Source organism: Takifugu rubripes, chromosome 18 (assembly GCF_901000725.2).
Source record: "Takifugu rubripes chromosome 18, fTakRub1.2, whole genome shotgun sequence".
Lineage (NCBI taxonomy): Eukaryota > Metazoa > Chordata > Actinopteri > Tetraodontiformes > Tetraodontidae > Takifugu > Takifugu rubripes.
Window position 1 is genome coordinate 5,339,567 of NC_042302.1, and position 22,098 is coordinate 5,361,664.

General features: G+C 47.7%; 3 protein-coding genes and 1 long non-coding RNA gene across 6 annotated transcripts in view; 2 read left to right on the plus strand and 2 right to left on the minus strand.

The window, feature by feature from the left end:
- The window catches only part of LOC105417751 (uncharacterized), a 17,341-nt gene extending 16,425 nt beyond the window's left edge, over positions 1-916 (minus strand). Inside the window, exon 1 of the long non-coding RNA XR_965272.2 lies at positions 805-916. This is a non-coding gene — a long non-coding RNA (uncharacterized lncRNA). The remainder of the gene's footprint in view (positions 1-804) is intronic.
- Positions 1-10,545, plus strand: part of tmtc2a (transmembrane O-mannosyltransferase targeting cadherins 2a) — a 21,839-nt gene extending 11,294 nt beyond the window's left edge. The window contains exons 3-12 of the mRNA XM_011613351.2: positions 2,023-2,851; positions 3,120-3,234; positions 4,124-4,209; positions 4,306-4,490; positions 4,565-4,643; positions 5,253-5,374; positions 6,040-6,121; positions 6,671-6,785; positions 7,244-7,307; positions 9,356-10,545. Coding sequence (XP_011611653.2) covers positions 2,023-2,851; positions 3,120-3,234; positions 4,124-4,209; positions 4,306-4,490; positions 4,565-4,643; positions 5,253-5,374; positions 6,040-6,121; positions 6,671-6,785; positions 7,244-7,307; positions 9,356-9,544 — 1,866 coding nt within the window. The 3' untranslated portion in view covers positions 9,545-10,545. The remainder of the gene's footprint in view (positions 1-2,022; positions 2,852-3,119; positions 3,235-4,123; positions 4,210-4,305; positions 4,491-4,564; positions 4,644-5,252; positions 5,375-6,039; positions 6,122-6,670; positions 6,786-7,243; positions 7,308-9,355) is intronic.
- Positions 10,546-11,690: 1,145 nt separating this feature from the next.
- Positions 11,691-14,871, minus strand: parp11 (poly(ADP-ribose) polymerase family member 11). Of its 3 annotated transcripts, XM_029825286.1 has the most exons (9): positions 14,683-14,871; positions 14,551-14,604; positions 14,331-14,455; positions 13,858-13,978; positions 13,709-13,784; positions 13,498-13,570; positions 13,269-13,396; positions 12,956-13,107; positions 11,691-12,892 (listed from the first exon to the last, which is right to left on the minus strand). In XM_029825286.1, exons 3-9 carry the CDS (start codon positions 14,445-14,447, stop codon positions 12,576-12,578), a joined length of 984 nt encoding a protein of 327 aa, XP_029681146.1. In that variant the 5' UTR covers positions 14,448-14,455; positions 14,551-14,604; positions 14,683-14,871; the 3' UTR covers positions 11,691-12,575. The 3 variants fall into 3 exon arrangements, with proteins under 3 accessions (XP_029681146.1, XP_029681147.1, XP_029681148.1); XM_029825287.1 differs by having other exon boundaries at positions 14,331-14,604; XM_029825288.1 differs by lacking the exon at positions 14,551-14,604 and having other exon boundaries at positions 14,651-14,871.
- Positions 14,872-15,172: 301 nt separating this feature from the next.
- On the plus strand, positions 15,173-21,889 carry LOC101061439 (sodium- and chloride-dependent GABA transporter 2-like). The gene is made up of 16 exons (XM_011613357.2): positions 15,173-15,325; positions 15,530-15,726; positions 15,950-16,084; positions 16,169-16,309; positions 16,405-16,522; positions 16,918-16,971; positions 17,277-17,406; positions 17,654-17,788; positions 19,641-19,744; positions 19,815-19,939; positions 20,011-20,123; positions 20,193-20,330; positions 20,403-20,505; positions 21,161-21,261; positions 21,343-21,489; positions 21,567-21,889. Exons 2-16 carry the CDS (start codon positions 15,537-15,539, stop codon positions 21,729-21,731), a joined length of 1,899 nt encoding a protein of 632 aa, XP_011611659.2. The 5' UTR covers positions 15,173-15,325; positions 15,530-15,536; the 3' UTR covers positions 21,732-21,889.
- Positions 21,890-22,098: the final 209 nt, after the last annotated feature.

Below are 22,098 nucleotides of genomic sequence, written 5' to 3' on the forward strand. Positions count from 1 at the left end.
GGCTTAAATGAGAAAAATCCCCCAAATTGATCCCCTGCTGCAGCAGCTTTAGCATTAGCTGTTCACTCCAACGTGTTGTCAACGCTGCGTATCAACAGGCGGGCCTGGGATTAATTCAGCCGGAGCTGAGCGGGGAGAACCCACCGTGGATGGCAGAAGCACAAGATCGATGCTAAATGTCTCAGACGAGGATGCGGAATGAAGCAGATATGTGAAAGTGTTAGCGTCATAGCGGCTCAAGCGGAGTTATGTCTGACAGTTGAAGGAGGATTAGATCCTGCAGCCATCTTCTCATGTGGTTCAGAGTTAAGGAGCTAAAGGAACGGGGGACTCTTGAAACCCATCTGCTGTTCGTGGGGATTTTAGCTATTTTAGCAGTGCGCGTGATGGCGAGATGGCCTTTAGCAGGTCGTTACCGCCGGAGTGTATTTCCAGAGCAGTTTGCGGTTTTTAGCGGGTCGTATTTTCACACGTGTAGCTTATATAAAACCCTGCGCTCAGCACCTGTCGTAGAGATCTGAGGAACATAAAAACCAATAAAACGGCACGGTTACCTGCCGCTCCGCTCTGGAATCAAGGCTCCAAACGTCAGCGTAAAAACACCACTGGCCCAACTTTAATCAGCCTGCGAACATACTCATTTCGGTTTCCCGGCTAGCTGTAGCAAAACTTTCATGTCAGGATAATTTTACTTGTCCCACACCTTACACGACTTTTTTTTTTTTTTTTTTAAACCACACGTTCTCTTAGGACAACATAAAATCAAGATGGAAAAAAGCCTAATTAAAGGGTGGCTAATCCTACCATGCTAGTGCAGAATGACGCGCCGTTTTCTTGTATCTTGCATTGGCGGGAAATAAATCAAACGTCCGCTGTGACGCCGGGTCCGTAAACACATTATAACGTTAAACATTATAACATTACACATTCTAACGTTCCGGCGGTAGCAGAAACAACAGGTGGAACTTATAAAGCTAATTCATCCGTCCGGTTTGCTTCCTGGCACCGCGGAACGTGTCAGAATCGCCGTTAATATGATTAGTGACACCTGCGCAGTCCGTAAAACCGGGCAGCGCTCCGATTCATTCGCAGTAAAAAGAATAAAAAGTGCCGTTAAACACGCTGCCGACCTGTCTAAGTTCCTCTGACAAAACAAGGGCGTGGGAGGGTGAATGGGGCGTTAATAAATCAAGCGCTAAAATCAGATTTTTAATGAGTTCGCGGCAGTAAAATGTTCCGCAAGGTCTGATTCCAGGTGGCCACCGGAGAAAACAAAGCGCTTTTTATTGGTGCTGTGAAAAACGCCGTCGTAAATGTGGAAGTTTCCCTCTGAACTTTATTATTAACGGCCGTGATGTTAAAAACACAAACGTTGTGTCTGATAATTCACAGCGTGATGAGGCTCTAAATGCTGATGTTAAATCCGGATTTGCCTCACTCGTTCGGCATTATTTTAATAAAGAACAGCTGCAAATTCTCCCCTGAAATTGGGTTCAAGCGGAGTTCATATTCCAGAAATGACAAGAAGTTGAAAGCATCGATATTTTTTTCAGCAACTGCGTTTCTTTGAACAAAAGAGAGGCCAATTTAGGAGGGGCGTGCCAGGCTCAAGGGTCATGTCAGTCGGATGCTGATCCCGCTTCAGAATGAATGCTCTTAGCAGCATTTACATACCAGCGCTCTGATCCCTGAGCTGATTAACGGTCACACTCGCCTCAGACCGGCACGCTCGGAACTGTAATAAACTTCCATTAAACCCGAATGTGGCTGGTGTCGACAAAATGACCTCGGCGGTTGTTGCTAAGCGTTAGCGCAGCTAGATGGTTGTTGGCGGCGATGCTACGAACAGGCGTGTAATTGCACGTGCTGTTCGCGCTCCTAGGCGGCGATCAGGAAACATCCCAGAGGTTGTGAGTGAAACAGTATGAGTGGAGAAGAAGATGGTTCAGAGCGACAGAAGCTTCCTGAGGAGACAGGAAGTCCACCTATGTGTCATTCTGACCCTTTCCTGTTCATTTTCAGAAAAAGAAAGTCCTGCTGAGCCTTGCCGCTCTGGCCTCCTGGGGGGGTGTTCTCCTCGCGGCGCGACTCTTCTGGATGGGCAGCAAGCCTCCCAACTTCTCCAGCTCCGACAACCCCGCGGCTGATTCGCCACACTCCCTCACCCGGGTGCTGACCTTCCTCTACCTGCCGGCTGCCAACGCCTGGCTGCTGCTGTGCCCCGACAGGCTCAGCTTTGACTGGTCCATGGAGGCCGTGCCCCTGGTCAGATCCTTGTCCGACTGGAGGAACCTTCACACCACCGCCTTCTATCTTGGTTTCACCCTCCTAGCTTTGTTCGGCCTGCGTGGCCCCGCCTCCAAAGCCAAGGAGACCAATGAGAAGCATCAGAACTGTAACGAAAAATCAATAAGTAACGGGAATGGATACCACGCTCAGGATACAAACCTACACACCCACTTGGAGCCACCAAAGACCACCCTAAATGGGTCCCACAGACCCCAGCGGTGCTCAGCACAGATGTCCCCGCCTCCCACAGAGAATCTAGTCCTTCTCTCTTTAGCCATCATGTCGCTGCCTTTCCTTCCAGCCACGAACCTCTTCTTCTATGTTGGCTTTGTGATCGCAGAGAGGGTCCTGTACATCCCCAGCATGGGCTTTTGTTTGCTGGTTGCCACTGGCACGAGGGCCCTGTACATCAGACTGAGGTCTCCAAGGTGCAGGGCGGCACTGCTGTGTCTGTGTGCGGCACTGGTGCTGCTGAATGGAACCAGGACTGTCCGAAGAAACCGAGACTGGAATAACGAGGAGAGCTTATACAAATCCGGTATCAGCGTGAACCCTGCTAAAGGTGAGAGAGATGTTGATCGGGAGGAGTTTGAAGCCTCAGAAGCTAATGTTAGCCCAGCTATTGAGTTTTAACTCATGTAACCACCACCAGGGGGCGATATTCTGTTTTGATAAGGAGAACTTTGTAATTACCCTTTAGCAGCTTACATACTGTGACGAATTGAGCTAATGGCGGCCTACGCTAGGTGCTAGTGTAGGTGGTGCTGATACAAAAATGAAAATCGAAGGAACAAATTCGGAGTTGCACACTGACACCCATGTTTTTGTAGCTTGGGGAAACTTGGGGAACGTGCTGAAGAACCAGGGCAAGATGGCGGAGGCGGAGAAGGCGTACCGAAACGCTCTGCAGCACCGAGGGAACATGGCCGACATGCTCTATAACCTGTGAGTGTTAAAGAGGTGGCGTCAAAGATGAGGAATGATGAATGCCAGACAGGAAGAAGTAAAAAATAGACCAAGCAGGGATGATCAAAGAGCAAATATGTCTACATGTCTCTTTATATCCTGTCGGGAGGAGAAATCCAGCATATGCCGTCTTTCTTTCATACGGAGATTGTTTTCCTAAATTCTCCACCGCCTCTCCAGTTACGGGTGTCAGGAAGCTGGCAGAGCAACACAGAGAGAAGGGAAAACAGAGGCGCTGCCCGAGCAAGACGGATGTTTGGGTTTATTGGGGTTCTGCGTCGGAAGATTGGACACAGAACCAGTTTTTATTAACCAGTTTTTAACCTGGGGTGCACCCATCATCCTGACATGCTGTGATTTGGGGCGAATGCCTCTTCACCACCTCTGATTAAATACAGGAACTAAGTGGAGCGCACTCAAACGTTCCACCTTGGGCTATTACTTTCATGTACACTGGATTTTACTGAAATCTTCCTGGAAACTGAAGCTAATCGCGCTTTTTGGGGTAAAATCCAAGCCACATGCCCACTTCCATCCATGTACGTGCACATGCTGAGAGTTGTTTTGGTAATAAATCATCTGGACTGATGCAGAATCCTAAGCCTGGTCACGAACTCGAGCACATTAGACGAGTCGCTACTACGTCCAAAGAGATGCTTTGTGAAAACTTTGGGACCGTATTTACCTGTTTTATGTTCTTCTGGGGTCAGACAATCAGACCCAGACCTACAGAACCAACTGTGCTGGTGATGGAACCAGGGATCTTACCATGAGCGAGAAGGGGCGGCTTCTGTTGGAAGCTAGGGCAAAAGATGATCCGGGGTCAAAAACATGTTCTAAAATCAACAATTCTTCTTTCCTGGAATAGCGGCCTGCTGCTGCAGGAGGACCAGCGTTTCTCAGAAGCTCTGCATTATTACAAACTGGCCCTCGGGAGCCGCCCGACGCTGGCGTGTGAGTAGACCAGCCTCGCATTGCTGATCTGAGGCCAGTTTTATGAGGAAGCAGGCTTCAAAATCAAAAATCAAAACTCCTGCCTCTGTTTCTTAGCGGCGTACTTGAACATGGGAATCATCCTGATGAACAGGGGCGACCTGGACGAGGCCAAACGCACCTTCGCGACCTGTGCCGACATCCCCGACGAGAACCTGAAGGACCCCCACGCCCACAAGAGCTCCGTCACCAGCTGCCTCTACAACCTGGGGAAGTTGCTGCATGAGCAGGGCCAGCAGGAGGTGAGTGAGGACCAGAGGAACTCTGGGAGTCCTTGTTCCTCTGCACTGAGACCCTGACCTTGATCCCCTTGCAGGAGGCTCTGTCTCTATACAAGGAAGCGCTTCAGAAAATGCCTCCCCAGTTTGCACCACACAGCCTCTTCAACATGATGGGTAAGTCCACGCTGACACGTCTGGACCAAAATCCCAGAATTCTAAAATTCCCTCATTTGGGAACACCCGCTTTGAAATGCTAATTAGCGCTCTGAAGCAGTGGAATTAGCATTTCATTAAATTCGCGTGATGTCATTTCTGGGGTGTGTTTGTTGGACGGTTAAAGGTCTGTTGGTGGCCTTTTAGATCGCACACAAGTGTGCACGTCCTCCTGCGGCTAATCCGCGCAATAAATCACGTCCCCGCCGCGTGTTATTGCGGCACTAATCACATTATTGCGAGCTCATCCTCCCAGGATAGTTGAGACTGAAGGGAGGGTTGTGGAGGAACGGGAGGTGTGTTTTGTCAGGTGGAGGGAGGGGGGAACGAGGCGGGGGCTGTGTTTGCATTAGCGGGGTGTCCGGGGGAGATTCTTTGTTCAAACTGATGTCATTTTACTGGAGGGGTGGAGAGGTGCCCTGACATCTAACATACAGCCCGACTCTTCCAGAGAGGAATTTCTCCAGATTTTACGCTAGCATCCAGAGTTATGGACAAATTTAGATTTATTCAACTTCTTCTTCCAGCTCTGGAACATAAAAAGTCGACCACCTCTGCGTTGTGTTTTAGGCGAGGCCTACATGAGGCTGAACAGGCCCGAGGAAGCAGGCCACTGGTACCGGGAGTCCCTCAGGGCCAAACCAGACCATATCCCGGCACACCTCACCTACGCCAAGCTGCTGTCCCTCACAGTAAGTCAAACATCGTGCCGATAAAGGTCTTCCCCTTTACCAAGCCATCAGGAAGGACTCCCCCTTAGGACGGTCCTGCTTAAGGTTTCTTCCTGAGGTCCTCTAAAAACACCTGGACACAACCTTCTTCCAGACGCTGTTTATTCTGAAACAAAAAAAACAAAACAACCTCCACGCTTCAAACCCCCCCTCAAAAAGAAACCGCCCAAATGTGACAACAGCTGTGCTCGCAGCTGAGTCTGGGTCAGTTTTCGGGGGTTGGTCTGGTTTCTGTAACCCCTCTCGGGAAGCTCCGCTTCCACGGCCTCAGGCGAAAACATCCGAACTCCGAATCGTCAAATTTTTGTTCCGGAAATTTCCCCTAGTTTTCTCTAAAGATGTAATGATACACACGTTCAGACGGGTGACCCCGCACGGCCGAACATCTGCTGGGCTGCTCGCGGGTCCACGGGGGGCCTCACGCCGCCACCGCGGAGCTTTAGGACAGGAGATCTGGATAGGAACCAGACAGTGAGCCGGTAGACACTTAATCCGATGATCCTTCCTTACTGAATGGTTCCAACAATTACAGGCTTGACCCTCAGTCAATGACCAACGCAGACGCAGGGAGCAAAGGTCAAAAGCGTGACCTTTTCCATCCCTGATGAGCCTTCTTTCTCTCCAAGGGGCAGAAGGCCGAGGCGGAGAAGTTCTTCCTAAGGGCGATCCAGCTCGACCCGGCTAAAGGAAACGGCTACATGCACTACGGTAAGGGCCGACTTCCTCTCCGGACACTGTTTACCCTTCATGGTAGAGTATAAACCTGATATCACGCCGTACGTTATATCAGCCAGAAGCGCTGCTCCTGGCTCGTTATCGCTGGAACTCCGGGCAATGAAATCCATCATCCTGAAGGCGGAGCTGTGCATCCTTTTCCTTATCTCCGTCCATTCCTTCCCCCGCTGTGTATCCCGAGGTTCTGCTGTCTTTGGACCCAGGTGCTTCCCCTGCCTGTGGTGTAATCTTATAGCTCTGGGAGATGTTTTTGGAGCAGACTTGGCAGCTACAGTAGCACCGGCTCACTGGAGGAGCTGCAGGTGTGTGGAAGCAGCCAGGATATCAGGGTGGATGATAGGAAGGTGTGTCGGAGAATGAACGGAAATGAGTCCGGAGATGGGGATCGCAAAGATGAGGTCTCCTTTCCTGCCATTGTTAAGGGTCGAACGCAACCTGGACATGCCCAAAACTAGCCGAACTAGCTTTTATCCAGCAACCGACAGCTAACATGGATGCATTTCCTTGTGTTCCTCCCCCCAGGTCAGTTTCTGCTGGAGCAGGCTCGTCTGCGCGAGGCAGCGGAGATGGCGGAGAGGGCGGCGGAGCTGGAGAGCTCGGAGTTTGACGTGGTCTTCAGCGCTGCGCACATGCTCAGGTGGGCGAAACAGCGCCCTTGAACCGAGTCGGTTCCACAGCCGCGCCCGTTACGGAGTCATAAAGGTTGATCTCTTTGAAGCTGCGGCTGTAGAAACAATTCTACCGAACAGCTAGGAAGGCCACCGTATCCACGCTCGGCTCCAAGGCTCATTAAAAGGCCACAAGATTCTTTTGGCGAGCAAACGCAGAGAAAGGGCGTAAAAGGGGGCTGCGAATGTCCTTTCAGTCGCCTATAGGCCCAGAGGGAGCTGGGAACTTTTTCCCTCTGAATATCTGCAAATGTCATCAACACAACTAGCAACACAGGTGAATGGAGAGGAGTTAGCAATGTTAGCCCTTTTAGCCATTAGCTACGCTGTCCACCGGCAATATGTTGATGTGTAAATAACATTATTTCAACATGGTTTTGTCAATAAGCTTGTACTATATCAATATCCCTTGTTTGTGTCTCTGCAGGCAGGCTAGCCTGAATGAGGCAGCTGAGAGGCAGTATAAGAGAGCGGCGCGCCTCAGGCCGGATGTAAGTCCCTTAAACCCTTTATTCAATGCGTCGTTTCCCTGTATAACATAAAACAAACGCACCTTTTGGGCTACGGCGGCTCTTGGGTTCAGCACGTGCGGCTGAGGAAGTCAAGATCTCCTCCATCCTGTTTCTGCCGAGTATCAATCAGTCACATCAAAGCAAAAGGCTACGGGGGGCTCCGCTCGAGGTAACTTAGGAAGACCCCCCCCCCCGTTTGTTCGGCCCGGACCCCAGAACTTCCTGTGCTCGTTTTTCATGTCAGCCCGCTACGCATCAGCCAGCTGCTCTGGGTCTTACGTGGACCGCCAGTCAGGGTTTAGGCCAGCTACCGCTTTTCCCTGTTTATCTGATATGTTGTGATTAGCAGCGATGCTAAAGTTGCTGCGTGGAACACATTTTCGGAAAATTCAAATTCTGTTCGTAAGAATGTTAGCTTAGTCCCTACATGTACTGCAGAACCTCTCATGCCAACCGCTGTACCAGAACCCTTGTGTAGCAGCGTGGAGCTGGGCCGCTTCACATATTTCAACGGTGCCACTTTGCTAACGAGTAAATAAAATCATCTCAAATATTTGTTTCCATTTAAGTACGGAGGCCTTCACGTCAGATATCTGGATAACGTCCCTTCTGTTACCTCTAAAGCAACTCTCGTCTGCAATATTTTCCTCACGCTAGCGTGCGGACGGATGACAACCTTTCCCAAATATCAGCTTAATCCAATAACAATCAGGTTCTGAGGGAAACCCAAAGGCGTCCCCCTCGGACGACATCTCGGTAAAAGCCAGCCGGCATTTTCTCGGATGATTTTGACGCGAAGCAGCACTTGGAAATTCTGTTTCCATTCACAGTAAATTAATACAGATGGCTAAATGAAAAACACAATTCCCACCTTGTAGTTGTATGAGAAACTATATTTCAGCGTGTTTACATCCATTCGTTGCTCGTTTCCCTTCCTGTAACCCTTCACAATATTTCCGATGAAAGCGGAGTATCGTTCGCGTCCGCTAGCGCGTCTGGAAAACATCTTCGAGCCTCCCAACCGTTGGAGGGAGATATTATCTTCAAACGGCCACAAACGCAGCTGAAGGTCAGCCGAAAGCTTTTTCATCACCGCTGAAAACAAGTCGAAATAATTGTTTCGGCGGAAACATAATTGCCGATTTACTATCTGGCTGCCTCCCCGTGGACAGAATGGATGCAGCCAAAGCTCATTTTGGAATGATTTAGCCCCGTCTCAGCGCTGCGTATCGGCCGGGGCCGCCTCATTTGTCTGGCTTAGCGTGTCAGCTGCTCCCAAGGATCCTCGACGGGACAGAGAGCCGAAAGTTTGCAGGAAAAATGAGTGCCCCCCTTCCTAATGTGGCCATGTGTCACCGCTATAAAAAGAGGGGGGGGGGGGGGGGGTCCGGCACAGCTGCCACTTCCTACGTTTTCCTCTTTTCCAGGACACTTTCCTAAAATATTCCACCCTCGTTTGATGAATTAGGTGAGGACAAACCAGGCGGCACTCCCGAGGGTAGCCTTTTAACACTGGCTGGGAAGTGGAATGTAAACAAGTGGTGTTTGAGGGGGGGTTAGGATGCAGGTCCCGGGATGGAGGTCGTCTCTGGTCGACAGCGTGCTGATGAGGGTCGGACGGATCGGCTGATGTGACATTTCAGGACAGATGGCTTCACTTTGATCACACTTAAACATAGCATAAACGTCTGTTAGCGCACAAATTCAACCAAAACTTAAGAAATGGGACAGATTTATGTTCCGAGGAACACTTTTGATAGGTTTTTTAATAGGTTCGCCACTAAAAATCGGCTCTACAATGTTTTAATCGCTAATAGTTAAAAGTTTTTGCGAACAGAAATTGGAAATTCTGACTTTTTCAGAAACTAAACACAAAAGTCAGAGGATTTTCTTTGATCTCCTCATTTTTTCCTTTGAACATTACATGATACCAATCCTTTTAACAGATTTAGCTTTCAAGCTAGTTCTCATGATTCTTCTTCTTTCTTTCTTTTTCCAAAACGTATTTTGGCTGTGTCCTTTCGCAGTACCCGGCGGCGTTGATGAACCTCGGCGCCATCCTCCACCTAAACGGGAAACTCCCTGAGGCAGAGGCCAACTACCTGCGCGCGCTGCAGCTCAAACCCGACGACGCAATCACGCAGTCCAACCTGCGCAAGCTTCGTAACATCATGAAGAGGCAAGAACTGCAGACCAGGCGCATTGGCGACCTTTGACCTGTCCCGAGATGATGATGTGACAGTTTTGTCTGACTCATTCCTCCGTTTCCTGTTTCGGACGCTAACGCCCGGGCGGGTTTTTACAGCGCGTTGTTGGAACGAAAGAGGAGTGTTTCCGATGGCTTCTCCAGAGCTGCGGCGTGATGTCAGCTGGTTTTGAAGGGGAACTCCTCACACATCTTCTTTGTGTGTTTTATAACGTGTGTCGGGGCTCCAGGAGCGCTCTCAGATCGGCACCCGATTGGGGGGGTTTACGTCATAGCGAGGTGTGAAACTGAACTTACCAGAACTCCGGAGCTGCTCCTGACTTCCGTTTGGGATGTGGATGCCGCCATGTTGTTTCTGGAAGGCCAGACACTAAAGCACCTTGATCGCCCCCTTGTGGTGGGCTGACCAAAGAACGCCCGCCTCACAACACCAGTTTCGGGTGATGGACAGCGACATCCATGTTTATTCCTGTCAGCTGCCGACTGCCAGGTTGCATTGTGGGTAAACGCTGCAAGAGACTTGAACAAAGAGGAGTTTTAATGATGAATTACACTCAGCGGCTCAGACAGTTCCGTAAACAGCAGCGCCTCTCAGCCGCTGGTGTAACTGAAGAGTGTTTGCACCTGTCGGGCCCGTAAAACTGGAACCGGATCAGGACCCCCCCTCACCACACCCCCTCCCTTCACCTGCTCTGTTCTGTGTGTGCTACCCCGATTCGAATTTAATTTATTGATAGTTTGTGTGTAAATTGGTCTGCGTGACCTTTGCTCTCTGCTCAGGGTCGTCAGGTGGGCTCCCTGGTTCCAGAGAGACGTGAACAGATGTCAAGTGTGTTTTTTAAGACTACAGTTTGGTTAAATGCAGATGTAGCTGAACGTTTGTGGAGTTTTGTAAAGAAAAAGTCTTTTTCCACAATAAAACTTTTTTTCCCTCTCAGCAGCCGAGCCTGTCACTATAACAATATTATACAATCAAACTTTTATGTTTTTTAATAAGGTTTTGATAGTAACAGCATACTTTTTTTTTTAATGAATATTGCTGATTGGTGATACGATAGAATACTGATCTTGAATTATTAATTGAGGTAATATCTGAATAAGTTGATTTAAATTATTGTTGTTAAGCTTCTGCTGTAGTTTGATTATCATTTACATATTTTTTCAGGTGATGGCTTACTGTTTTTTTTTATTCATAAGTCAATGAGGCTTCTAATAAAACCTGGCTATTATAGGAAAGAATTTTAAATGAATAGAAGATGTGGAATTCATCGATACCGTATAAGCTTATTACTGCGATAATTATGAGTATTTTATTGACCTTTATTGATATTTCTAATAACTTAATTACAGAACCAGCTGGTTAACTCTTGTGCGCGTCTACAGCGCCCCCTGCTGGAGGGTCCGTTCTTGTCTCTCGCTTAATGAGTTTTTTCTGTTGTGGATGAGGTCCAGAAATAGTTTTTAAGCTTTAGAAATGATCAAAGTTTTCCATCCTGTTCCAGTCTACAGGAGGCTCACCAGCGTCCACGGAGGGGGACCTCAATATTTATGCCATTTTGGAAGGTTGACAAGAAAGAAAGAACCCATCGATGGTGCTTTGATCCTGAGCTGAAACCTCTGGCGACAATGGCAGAGAGGAGAACTATTGACAAGCTGCGGAGCATCATGGACAATGACCGCCACCCTCTGCACACTGTCATCCACAGCCAGAGAAGCCTGATCAGCCAGAGGCTGCGCCTCCCCAAGTTCAGGACCAACAGACTGGGGAACTCATTCATCCCCCGAGCCATCAGGCTGTTCAACTCCTCACAGGGGGGGAGGAGGGCCAACAGGAGAACTGGAACATTTTTATAGTTTTATATTTATATTCTATTTAATTTATTCTATTTTATTTCTTATTTTATTATATTTTTATTATCTTTAATAGGTTTAATGGGGTGTAATGGTGGTGGGAAATTTTGTAGATGCTTGTAGATCTTTGGAGATGCTAATTTCCCTGGTGGACACCCCCTAAAGGGATCAATAAAGTACTCTTGAATCTTGAATCCCTGAATTCTTACTTCGGAATTAGATCCCAGAGGTCAAAGGTCAAGGCAAGTTTGAAACTGTGTTTTTAAAAAAAAAAAAAAAAAGGTGAGGAACATGAGTAGAAACAGTTTCAAGCAATTTGCTGAAAAGTTTATTGGCTGGAATGTGCAAATGTCCAAAACCACACACACACACACACACACACACACACACACACACACACACACACACACACACACACACACACACACACACACACACACACACACACACACACACACACACACAGGAAACAGCTTATGTCTCTCGCAGCTTTAGTGTTGAGCGCCGCAGCGGCTGCTACACAACCGCTTTCTCTCCGGAGCAGAGAAATACATGACAGAATATCACAAAAAGCACAACGAGCGGTTGTTGTAACGTAACCTAGGTCTGCTTTTTTCCCCCCACAAAGGTGCACAACGATTTCAAAGCTGGACCCGAAACTGAACCGAACTGAAATGCTAAGTTTTAGCCTTTAGCGCCGCCGGGGCCTCGAATGAGCGCAACATAACGACATTGTGTGTCACTGTGACACAAATATAAAACCTTTCATGGAAAGGGGTGGGGGGGTGGGGGGGAGAGGGGAACACTGGAGCAGGCGTGAAAATGTGGAGGTAGAAGCATTTTTAAAAACAAAAACAGACAAAAATAAATTCAGTCGAGCCGCAGGGGGTAGGCGATGGCAGATGGTGGCACTAAAGAGCCGGTGGTGGTGTTTTTGGCTTTCTGTCAGACGTGTAAACAAGCTCGTGAATGGCACCGATGAGAGGCATGACAGAACACGCACGCACAGACTGCTGCCAAAGACAGGCCTGTCACGGAACACTGAAAACAGTCAACAGACTGTCCACAAAGCCTCCACTGTCTGGTTTCCAGGCTTCCCTAAAGGCACTTTGGATGAGTCACGCCCAAGCGTCGCGACGGGGAACAACCCTCGAGCCGCTGCCGTCGTTCCCGCCGCCGCATTCCGGGCTTCAGTAAAACTCGATCATGTACTCGGGATAGATCTGGTTGCTGTCGAAGATGACGTAAATCTTTGGATTGGCCATGTCGTCCACGCAGCTGTCGTAGAAGCTGGTGAAGCTGGTGTCCTTGGAGGGCGGTCTGCAGTACATGGGGTGCCCCACCGAGTACTCCCCCACCAGAACTCTGGCCAGGAACATGGTTTTGTAGGGCGGCTCGCTGGCAAAGATGGGCGGGGCCAGCCCGTGTCTCTGCAGGGTGATGTTGTGCTTCCCCGTAGTGTGACAGAATTTACTGGAGTATTTGGCGTCCCGGGCAAAATAGCTCCCTGCAGCCGGACAATGGAGTTAACAGCGTTTGTGATGTCACATTAGAAAAGAGAGGGGTTTACCTTTGCCGTACACGCCGCCGTGGCTCCCCGTGAGCCGCCAGTCGAAGTTAAAAGTGCATATCGCCTGAATGTTACTGTATCCTGTTCCGTGGAACAGCATTCGCTCCTCGATGTCCAACGTGCGCTTGACCTTCTGCAGCTGAGTCTTCTTCCTGAGGAGAGAAGGAGGGAACAGCTGATTGCTTCCAAGTCTGTGTCCGAGCGGCAAATGTGCGGTTTCCACGTTACCTCCCAGTCAGCTAAATGTTTCAGCAAACAAGAGGCTCTCAGATGAGTTTCCTGGAAGGAGAGGCATCAACTTTTCTACCTGTACCTGCAGAAGAATTCCCATAAATCCAAGTTCTGAATCCTCTGGATGGATTTGATGGGGTGATCCATGGTCCTTTCATACAGCCGGGCCACCTCTTTGAACTCGTGGGTGTCTCGTCCGAGCTGGATGAGCTGCAGCATCACAACCATGACTTCACTAAAGGCTTGGATGTGATTGGAGTGTCTTCAAAACAGTGTTTCCAGTACTAATATTCCTGATAATAAAGTAGCACCTGGTAGGGCTCGTCTGTGTTGATTCTCTCCCAGTGACACGGAACAGGCAGGGCCAGATTATCACAGATGAACCTGACACATCCCAGCAGAGGAAAAATATCTAAACATTCGCTGCTGGTGTAGACATAGTTAGTTTCTCACCCTGCTTTTGCCTGCTGAAGTCAAAGCTTTGGTTTTCGTCGTTTCATCGTTGGCATCTGCGGATCGTACCTGAAGCCAGTGGCAGAGTGGAGGGAGCGCTTGATCGGCCGCTGCTTCCCTGTTGTCACATTTATCTGCCTCATCACTGAGGAGAAAGTGAAAATTGACATTGACATTAATGCATCGTTGGCAAAACTGCGTTGAATCCGCCGCCTTACTGGAGAAGTCCAGTCTGTAGGTGTACTTTGCCGTGTAGAATTCCATAACACCTCGCTGGTTCCTGTTGTAGCACTGCTCAATCTGAGCGCTTGTCACTGAGCACGAGGCGCTGGGATCAATCTGATGGCGGCAGGATACAAAAAACCCAAACAATTAGTTTTTTTGAAACAGATTTCTGCAGGAAAAGGGCATCATTTTAATCAGGAATGAATTCCTTTGACAATCAAAACCCTTTTGGACTCAGTATTGGGACTAGTTCTGGGTAAATACATGGCAATGCAACAGAATCGACAGAAAAAAATCGATAATATTCTGGTGAACACAGACAACATGGAGACTAATCCAACGGTTGTTGATAGTCTTATGGGAATGTTTTGGATCTATGTGACATATATAAAGATGCTGATGTCACAGCATTCAAACAGAAGGGATGGGAAAAGGCTTCATTAAGTCTGTTTAGGGAGGCGTCTACCTCAAACATGTGCCAAACTCCACATTCGGCCAAGTAGAACCAGCACCAGTTGGACTCCGAGGTGTCCATCTCCTCATTCTCGTTGGACTCCTCCTCCGACGGTCTGATGGCTAACATGGCCAAATCTGAAATTAACAGGCACCTTTATTTTAAAAAAGAGGCACATTTAACGTGCGGTAACTGCAACTGAAAGGCTCGTTTTCATGTTTCTTTCGCCTACCCAACCTGCCGACACACAGATGCTTAAGAGTAACCGTCGCCGAGCAATTTCATCCTGTAAACAAACGTAATGCAGGATATTGCCATATCGAGCTCAGTACCGTCTGCAGCCAGTACTCAACGGTCGTCTTACCGGGTCACCAGCCTGTCTCTCTGCCTTTATCTGCACATTGTTATGCATATTAGTCGTTCCATTACGAATAAAAGATAAAGGTTTACTTCCTGGAGCTACATCATTTTTTTCATGTTCTGCGTATTTACGTGTACTTCCTGGTTCGGCACGCACGAGACGTCAGTGCGTCACCGCCTCGTGCGAACACCAAACTGCAGTGCAGTGTTTAACGCGGGGCGGAGTCAAACGATTCTCTTGCATATTATGGGCGTGGCCAACACCCTCCCTCCGCCCATGATTTTGTTCTCATTGGTCTCTCCTTACTGCCACCCAGTGGCTAAAAGGAGGTGGTACAAATGTATCTGCTTAGATCCAGTTACAAATGACTAGTGAACCAAAATATAACGATTTACAGTGGTATAGAACCCTAAAGATAGTTAATACAGTGTAGGCATTATAGGGTAAAGTTAATAGATTTTCAGTGTTAAACATTGCAACTTTTGTTTGCCTTTTCCAAGCATTTCTGGCATTTCGATCGAGCCCTACCCCAGGGGGGTAGGGCTCGATCGAATTTAGGACACACCCCTGTCGAAAGAGTAAGCGATTCATGACTTTCCCAGTCAGTAAAAGACGTTTACACTTGGAGTAAACATCAGAATCGCAGGTGAGTTATCTTCACATTCATAGAGATATTTAACTACCTTAAATAAAGTAATGGAAGTTCCAATTCAGCATTAAACTGAGCTAGATAATCACATATATGTTATAGTTGATTAATGCACAGAAAATGAGTTAGATTGCATGCTGTTTATCTGTGTGTGCATCCATGATTTGCATTTTGCACGCACACTGTATGTCATGTGTGCAGCGAGATCATGACTGCTGAAACAGAGAGGGGGCCTCAGGACACAAACCCCACAGACAATAAAGGAATTCCGGAAGGAGGGATTCAGCCAAGGGAGAAATGGGCCAACAAGATGGAATTCATCTTCTCCATGGCTGGAGAAATCATCGGACTTGGGAACATCTGGCGATTTCCGTATCTGTGTTTCAAGAATGGAGGAGGTGAATAGAAAGGATGGTCTTTATTTATCTGCAGCGTGAAGCTCAGCGAGGAATCTGTTTCATGCTCTTTAAGTCCTGGCTCACATGTTTCTGCTTTTAAACTGCCAGAAATGTGTGATTTCATACGTACTATAGGAAATTCCCTCCCGTCTTGAGGAGTAGATCTTTGACCCACCGTGTAAATGTCCAGTGCATGACTCTTGATTGTTTTTGATGGTTGCAGGTGTCTTCCTCATCCCTTATTTTGTGTTCCTCTTCTTCTGTGGTATTCCTCTCTTCTTCTTGGAGACGGCATTGGGCCAGTACACCAGTGAAGGTGGGGTGACAGCCTGGAGGAAGATCTGCCCCATGTTCCAGGGTAAATTCCCACACCAAAATGAGTCTTTCTTCAATAAATACTTTAAAGTATCCTTTAAAGGAAGTGTGCGACTGCTTCCTGCAGGGATTGGAGTGGCATCTCAGGTGATCGTGACCTACCTGAACATCTACTACATCGTGGTGTTGGCCTGGGCCATCTTCTACCTGGTCAACTCCTTCAAAACTCCACTTCCTTGGTCTACATGTGACAACGTGTGGAACACCAGTGAGAGCTGCAGCACCTGCACGCTTTGAATTTCTCCATGAAGTCTGCTACAAATTCTCTCCTCCTCCTCCTCCTCCTCTTCCTCCTCCTCCTAGAGTCCTGTCTCGCTGGCGTCAACATCTTAGACAACCCTCATCTGTATAAATCCAACTCCAGCTGGTCCTTTCTGAACAACATCACCACAGAAAACTTCGCTGAAGATCTAAGTTATTTGTATGTCGTAACCTTTTGAAGACAATGCTCACAAATATTCTGTTAGTTTTGGCTTCCACAGGGGCACACATGTGCTTTTATGTCTTTTTCAGACACTCCAACCCTCTTATTAACTGTAATTAATATGAGGAGTGGAGCCAGATGACACTGTGGGAAAATAACAGGATTCTCACAGTTAGATCTCGCTGTGGAATAAAGAACAACATAGCTAAAACGAGCTAACAGCTAAAATGCTGTAAGGAAACTGATGGTGGTGTTGCAGCAGATATATTTTACCATTCATTAAAAAAATTTATTTGTGGCTACGTTAACAGAAGACGAAATGAAATAAAAAGCTGGGATTGCTCGGAAGGTCTAGATTTCAACTCAGCTTATTCTTATTTGTCAATTCCTAGGAACGAAAGTGACCTTCTCCTGGCAGCAAACTCACCAGAAGAGGAGTTCTGGATGTGAGAAACACACACACACACACACACATATACACACACACACACACACACGCACAAATGACCTTTATCTAATGTTAACACAAACATGGAACAGTGTTAACATAATGAGATGCATTCCCAGCCCTTTTAAGCTTTTGTATTTAGGATCCAGATGTTTGGCCCTTTCATCTACGCACACAGAGAAAATAACTGCCTGAAATGAGATATTGATATTTCTGTTTGTCACATGTTGAGAGAAAGATGCTGGCGCTTGACGTGCGTCGGGGGAAAACCCCGAGATGACGAGATTTCTTGTCTCTCCGCAGTAATCGCGTGTTGAGGTTATCGGATGATATGTCCCTGTCAGTGGTACACTGGGACCTGGCTCTGTGTCTCCTGCTGGCATGGGTCATTTGCTACTTCTGCATCTGGAAGGGGATTAAATCCACGGGAAAGGCAAGGACCCTTGTGCATGTGTGAGAAAATGAGGTCATCGACGTACGGGTCAACTTTTTTAATTTACTTTATTACTTTATTTTGCTAAACGGGTTGTGATGAGCCTTTTATTCGCGTTTTAAGCGAAACAGAAGATGACAACAGGGTGTGATATCTACTTTATGGTCACATGCTTAGAAAAAAAAAGTTATTTTTAGACAGTCTGTTGCCTGGGAGACAGCAAGAAACCTTTTTTTTCCTTTTGTAGGTGGTCTATTTCACCGCCACATTCCCCTACCTGCTGCTCATCATCATCTTCATCCGTGGAGTGACGCTCCCTGGGGCTGGAGAGGGGCTCAGGTTCTACCTTACCCCTGACTTAAGCAAGCTCGCCGAACCAAATGTGAGCGCTCGACATCGGAACCGCATCTTCTTGCAACTGCGATTGTTGTTTAATTAAGACGTCACAAACTCAATAAGGAGCCAGTTAAAGTGCCTGGAACAGAATCGGCTCACAATGAGCCCAGACATCATCTATCTGTTTGTCTCACAGTAATCATGTTGGGCCCCCGTATCTTCTGTATGAACACAGGCTATTCTTATCCCCCCCCCCCCCCCCCCCCCGCCTTCCCCCCCATCTCACCCCCTCTCTCTTTGCCTTAAGCCTTATTTTCCGGTCTCAAGACAGGAGCTTATCCAGAAAAGCAAACCAAGATCAGTTGACAGGCATGTTTGTTGAGAAAAGCTTCCCAAATCGGACCCCATTAACCATCAGTGGTGCCGGGGGGGGATGGTTCTCAAACATCGTGAGGCAGGCGCCCTCGGGCGGGATAAAGGGGCTCATTTGGCCGCTAACAACGTTGATTTGTTCCTGTCAAGAATTGGAATGTGAGCATCTGCCATGTGTCCGAATGTTCACCGCCAGACTCATGAATGCTGAGGTCAGAGGTCAAATGCGAAGGGCTCGATTCCTCTATTGTGCCATTTTGAATTTGGCTCTTGTGAACGGAGAATAGATGACGTGGAAGCTCTTTAATTGCATCTTCGCTGGTAAACTGCATTTTATGCTCTCGCCAGTAGGTGGAATGTCAAAAGTCAGAGCACGTATGAGAATGCGGAGCGCCACGATGCCGTAGGCTCGTAAAACGCGCATCTGTTCCCGATTACAGCGGCAACGACCTAGCGAGTCTCCTTTCGCCTGTGGCGTGCGCCTCTGGTGTTTTTGTCCTTCATAGCAATGTGAAGATCCTTCGCTAGTGTTGAGGGCCCCTCCCTGCTGGGACCACAGAAGGAGCCTGTGTGTCGTCTTGAGTGCGGCCATGTCTGTTTTTCACACAGACGGAGACAGTTGGGAAGTATCGTAAAGATGAATGACGCCTGTCTGCTCGCGCTGAGAGCGGAAATACAAAAAGGGAACAGGCTCCTCTTTCTTACGCTAGCAACGTCATCTGGAGCTTCCTTCCGCTTGGCAGCGATTGTGCAGTGGGGCCCACTCTTGCTGGGAGCACCTGGAAATAAGGAAGCTTTATCTTTATTTTTTCAAAAGTACCCAGGTACCGTATTAAAGGGGCAGCTATCTTTCTTCACTCTCAGTCTGTGTCGCACAAATCGCCTTTAATTGATACAAGGAACTATAAACCACAGAATAGTAGTAGCGGCTGTATCGTTATATAAGGCCTTATGAAAACCTGCGGCTAACCTTTTTAGCATCATTGGATTGTTTGACGCTTTTCAGCCTAATTCCACGGAAAAACACAAACACTTCATTTAAGACACGACTGATCCGCTGATGGAAAAACTTTTGTGCACGATCATTTTCGATTATCACGCTGCTTTTAGTGGTGGATTTTCCCGGAATATCAAATCTTCAGGGCTGGTTTAACAAGTCCAGGATGTAAATGCTTTGGTTCCTATTCGTCTGATTCTGAAGAGAAATCTTTTGCTTTTGGAGATTCTCAAAACTCTTTGACTTGAGGGATACCTCAGGGCTCTGGCCTCGAACCACTTTTGATATGATTGACATGCTGGAAGAGGATAATGTTCATGTTACACAGATGATACTCTGTTCGATCTTTCTCCTCACCATAAAGATGAAGAATAAAAGCAGCAAAATAACTTGGAATAATGTCGTATTGACTTCATATGCAGTCAGATTAACATGACTTACTCGTTAGCTGTCTGTTGTTGACAGACACATTAGCAAACAAAGCTGGTTGTATTGGCGCCTCTCTAGAATGTCTTTTCCCTCTCTGCAGGTCTGGGCTGAAGCAGGGACACAGGTCTTCTTCTCCTACGCTGTGTGTCAGGGAGTGCTAACCTCTCTGGGAAGCTACAATAAATACAACAACAACTGCTACAGGTGAGTAACTCTGGCTCTTGTCACTTTGTACTTTATATATTGGCTGAATTTCTGCTCTGATATCTTGCAGAGACTGTTTGGCCCTGTGCTTCCTGAACAGCGCCACCAGTATCTTTGCTGGTTTCGCTGTCTTCTCGGTGCTGGGATTCATGGCTCATGGACTAGATTTACCGTTGTCTGAAGTTGCTGTATCTGGTGAGTCAATAAAGCTGATAACTCCTTTAAAACTCCTTGTTTACATGACGTGTTTATGGACTTGTGCACAGGTCCAGGTCTGGCCTTTATAGCCTATCCAAAGGCTCTGTCAATGCTACCTGGCTCCTCCATCTGGGCTGTCCTCTTCTTCCTCATGATCCTCTTTCTGGGCCTGGACACTCAGGTAAGACACCTTGCATCATGACGTGTGCCGTTCCCATGTAAGCTAACGTTTCCCTTCTGCATGTAACAGTTCGTGTGTGTGGAGAGCCTGGCCACATCCATCACTGACCTGTTCCCACGCCAGCTCAGGAAGCCGGGTGCCAGAGAGCTACTGGTCCTGGCCATTGCTGTCGTGTGTTTCCTGCTGGGGCTGCCGCTCGTGACGCAGGTGAGCAGAGAGAAACATATGCATGTGTTCTACGCTATTCCCACATTCCTATTGTTTCTGCCCGTGCTTTAGGGCGGAATAGTACTGTTCCACCTGATGGACACTTTTGGTGCAAGTGGAATCACCCTCCTCTTCATCGCCTGCTGCGAAACCATTGCCGTCGCCTGGATCTATGGTAACTCAACTTAGTCAGTATCTGACAAACAGCTGTTAAATAATCGCAAAACTATTATTTAATGTGCTTGTTGCTACAGTTGCAATTGGTTACAGTTGCAGTTAGATCCGATCAAAAGATGTAAAAACACTTTTAGCCTAACAGCATTATACATGCTAACTGCTCCCAGTGACCCCATTGGTTGAAACAGCTGTTTCGTTTCTATTTATATCAGTTGTTATCTGTGTTGTTGATTCTTTACGCTTCATTTTCTTGACAACATATGATGAAATCTGACTGGATAAAAGCTTAGAGTCAAATAAAAATCTTTAAAATGTAGATTAACGCAAGCGCTTTCCTATCTGGACTAAACTTGTACACAAGAGATATTTGCATTCAACCTGTGCATATATTGGACTTTTGTGACTGCAGTGATCACTTTTAACACAAGAGGAAGCTGCGGTGCATGCTTTTCGTCATTCACTCTTCCTCTTCTTTTGAAATGCCATTCATTTTGTTTGATTGCCCCAAACGTCCACCCTCCCCCCTTCCTCTCCCTTATTTCCATCACCTGACCCCCGTAACACATCCAAACACTGAGATAAAGAGGCATTCAGATTACAAAATAAATCACGTGGCTCTCACGCGTGTCGTTCCCTTTTGACTGACTCTGCAGGCGCCGACCGTTTCTATGACAACATCGAGGACATGATCGGGTACCCGCCGCTCCCTTTGCTGAAGTACTGCTGGCTGTTCATCACGCCGCTCATCTGTGGAGTAAGAGGCAGAGAGAAAATGGGTCACTGAGCATTCTCAGGTGGAAAATTAATTCCTAATCTGACGTATCCTATCTGTTAGTTCACGATGCTGTATAACCTGGCGGAGGGCCATGCCATCATGGTTTATGGGTATATACCCGGAGTCTGGGCTGGCGTGGTGGGCAGTCTTCTCATCCTCACCCCACTGATGTGCATTCCTGTGTTCATCTTTATTTCTCTGTGCAAGGTGCGTGCAACCATCCACATTAGCATTACAGCTAAAATAGGTGTTACTGTGTCTCTAAAACTAATATTGGTCCCCAGAATTCCCGAGCCATGACCACGCCGTCCAGTGACCTGCGCCAGGCTCGACCACAGAAGCCGGTTCTCACGCTGTGCGGGTACGTCGTCTTCAGGGCGCGGGCGCAGCCCCACAGGAGGGACGATGCACAGGACAAGACCAATATGGAGGAGATGAGAGGACTGTGATGCTACACATTGAATCAGGGAAATCCTCTTGTATTTCTGTGCCTGTTTTATAGCTTTGCTGATGATGTCAAATGGGAAAAAAGGACGATTCTGTCACACAGAAATGAAAATGCTTAAGTTTAGAAGCTTGATTCCAAATAAACCGGAGGGAATACGATGAGTCCTGTGTGCGTTTTTATGGGGGGATCACGGGTTCAGTCCCAAGGCTGCTCACTTAAGGTTTTGGTTGGAATGGGTGTTCAAGGATCAAGATTTCCAGGTTATCACAAGCAGAGGGTCCTTTAATCCAGCCTTCCAGAGTTGTTCAAGTTAAATTTGGATTTCTGATATGGTGTATGACACTGGTTGAATGGCTGCTGTGACAGAT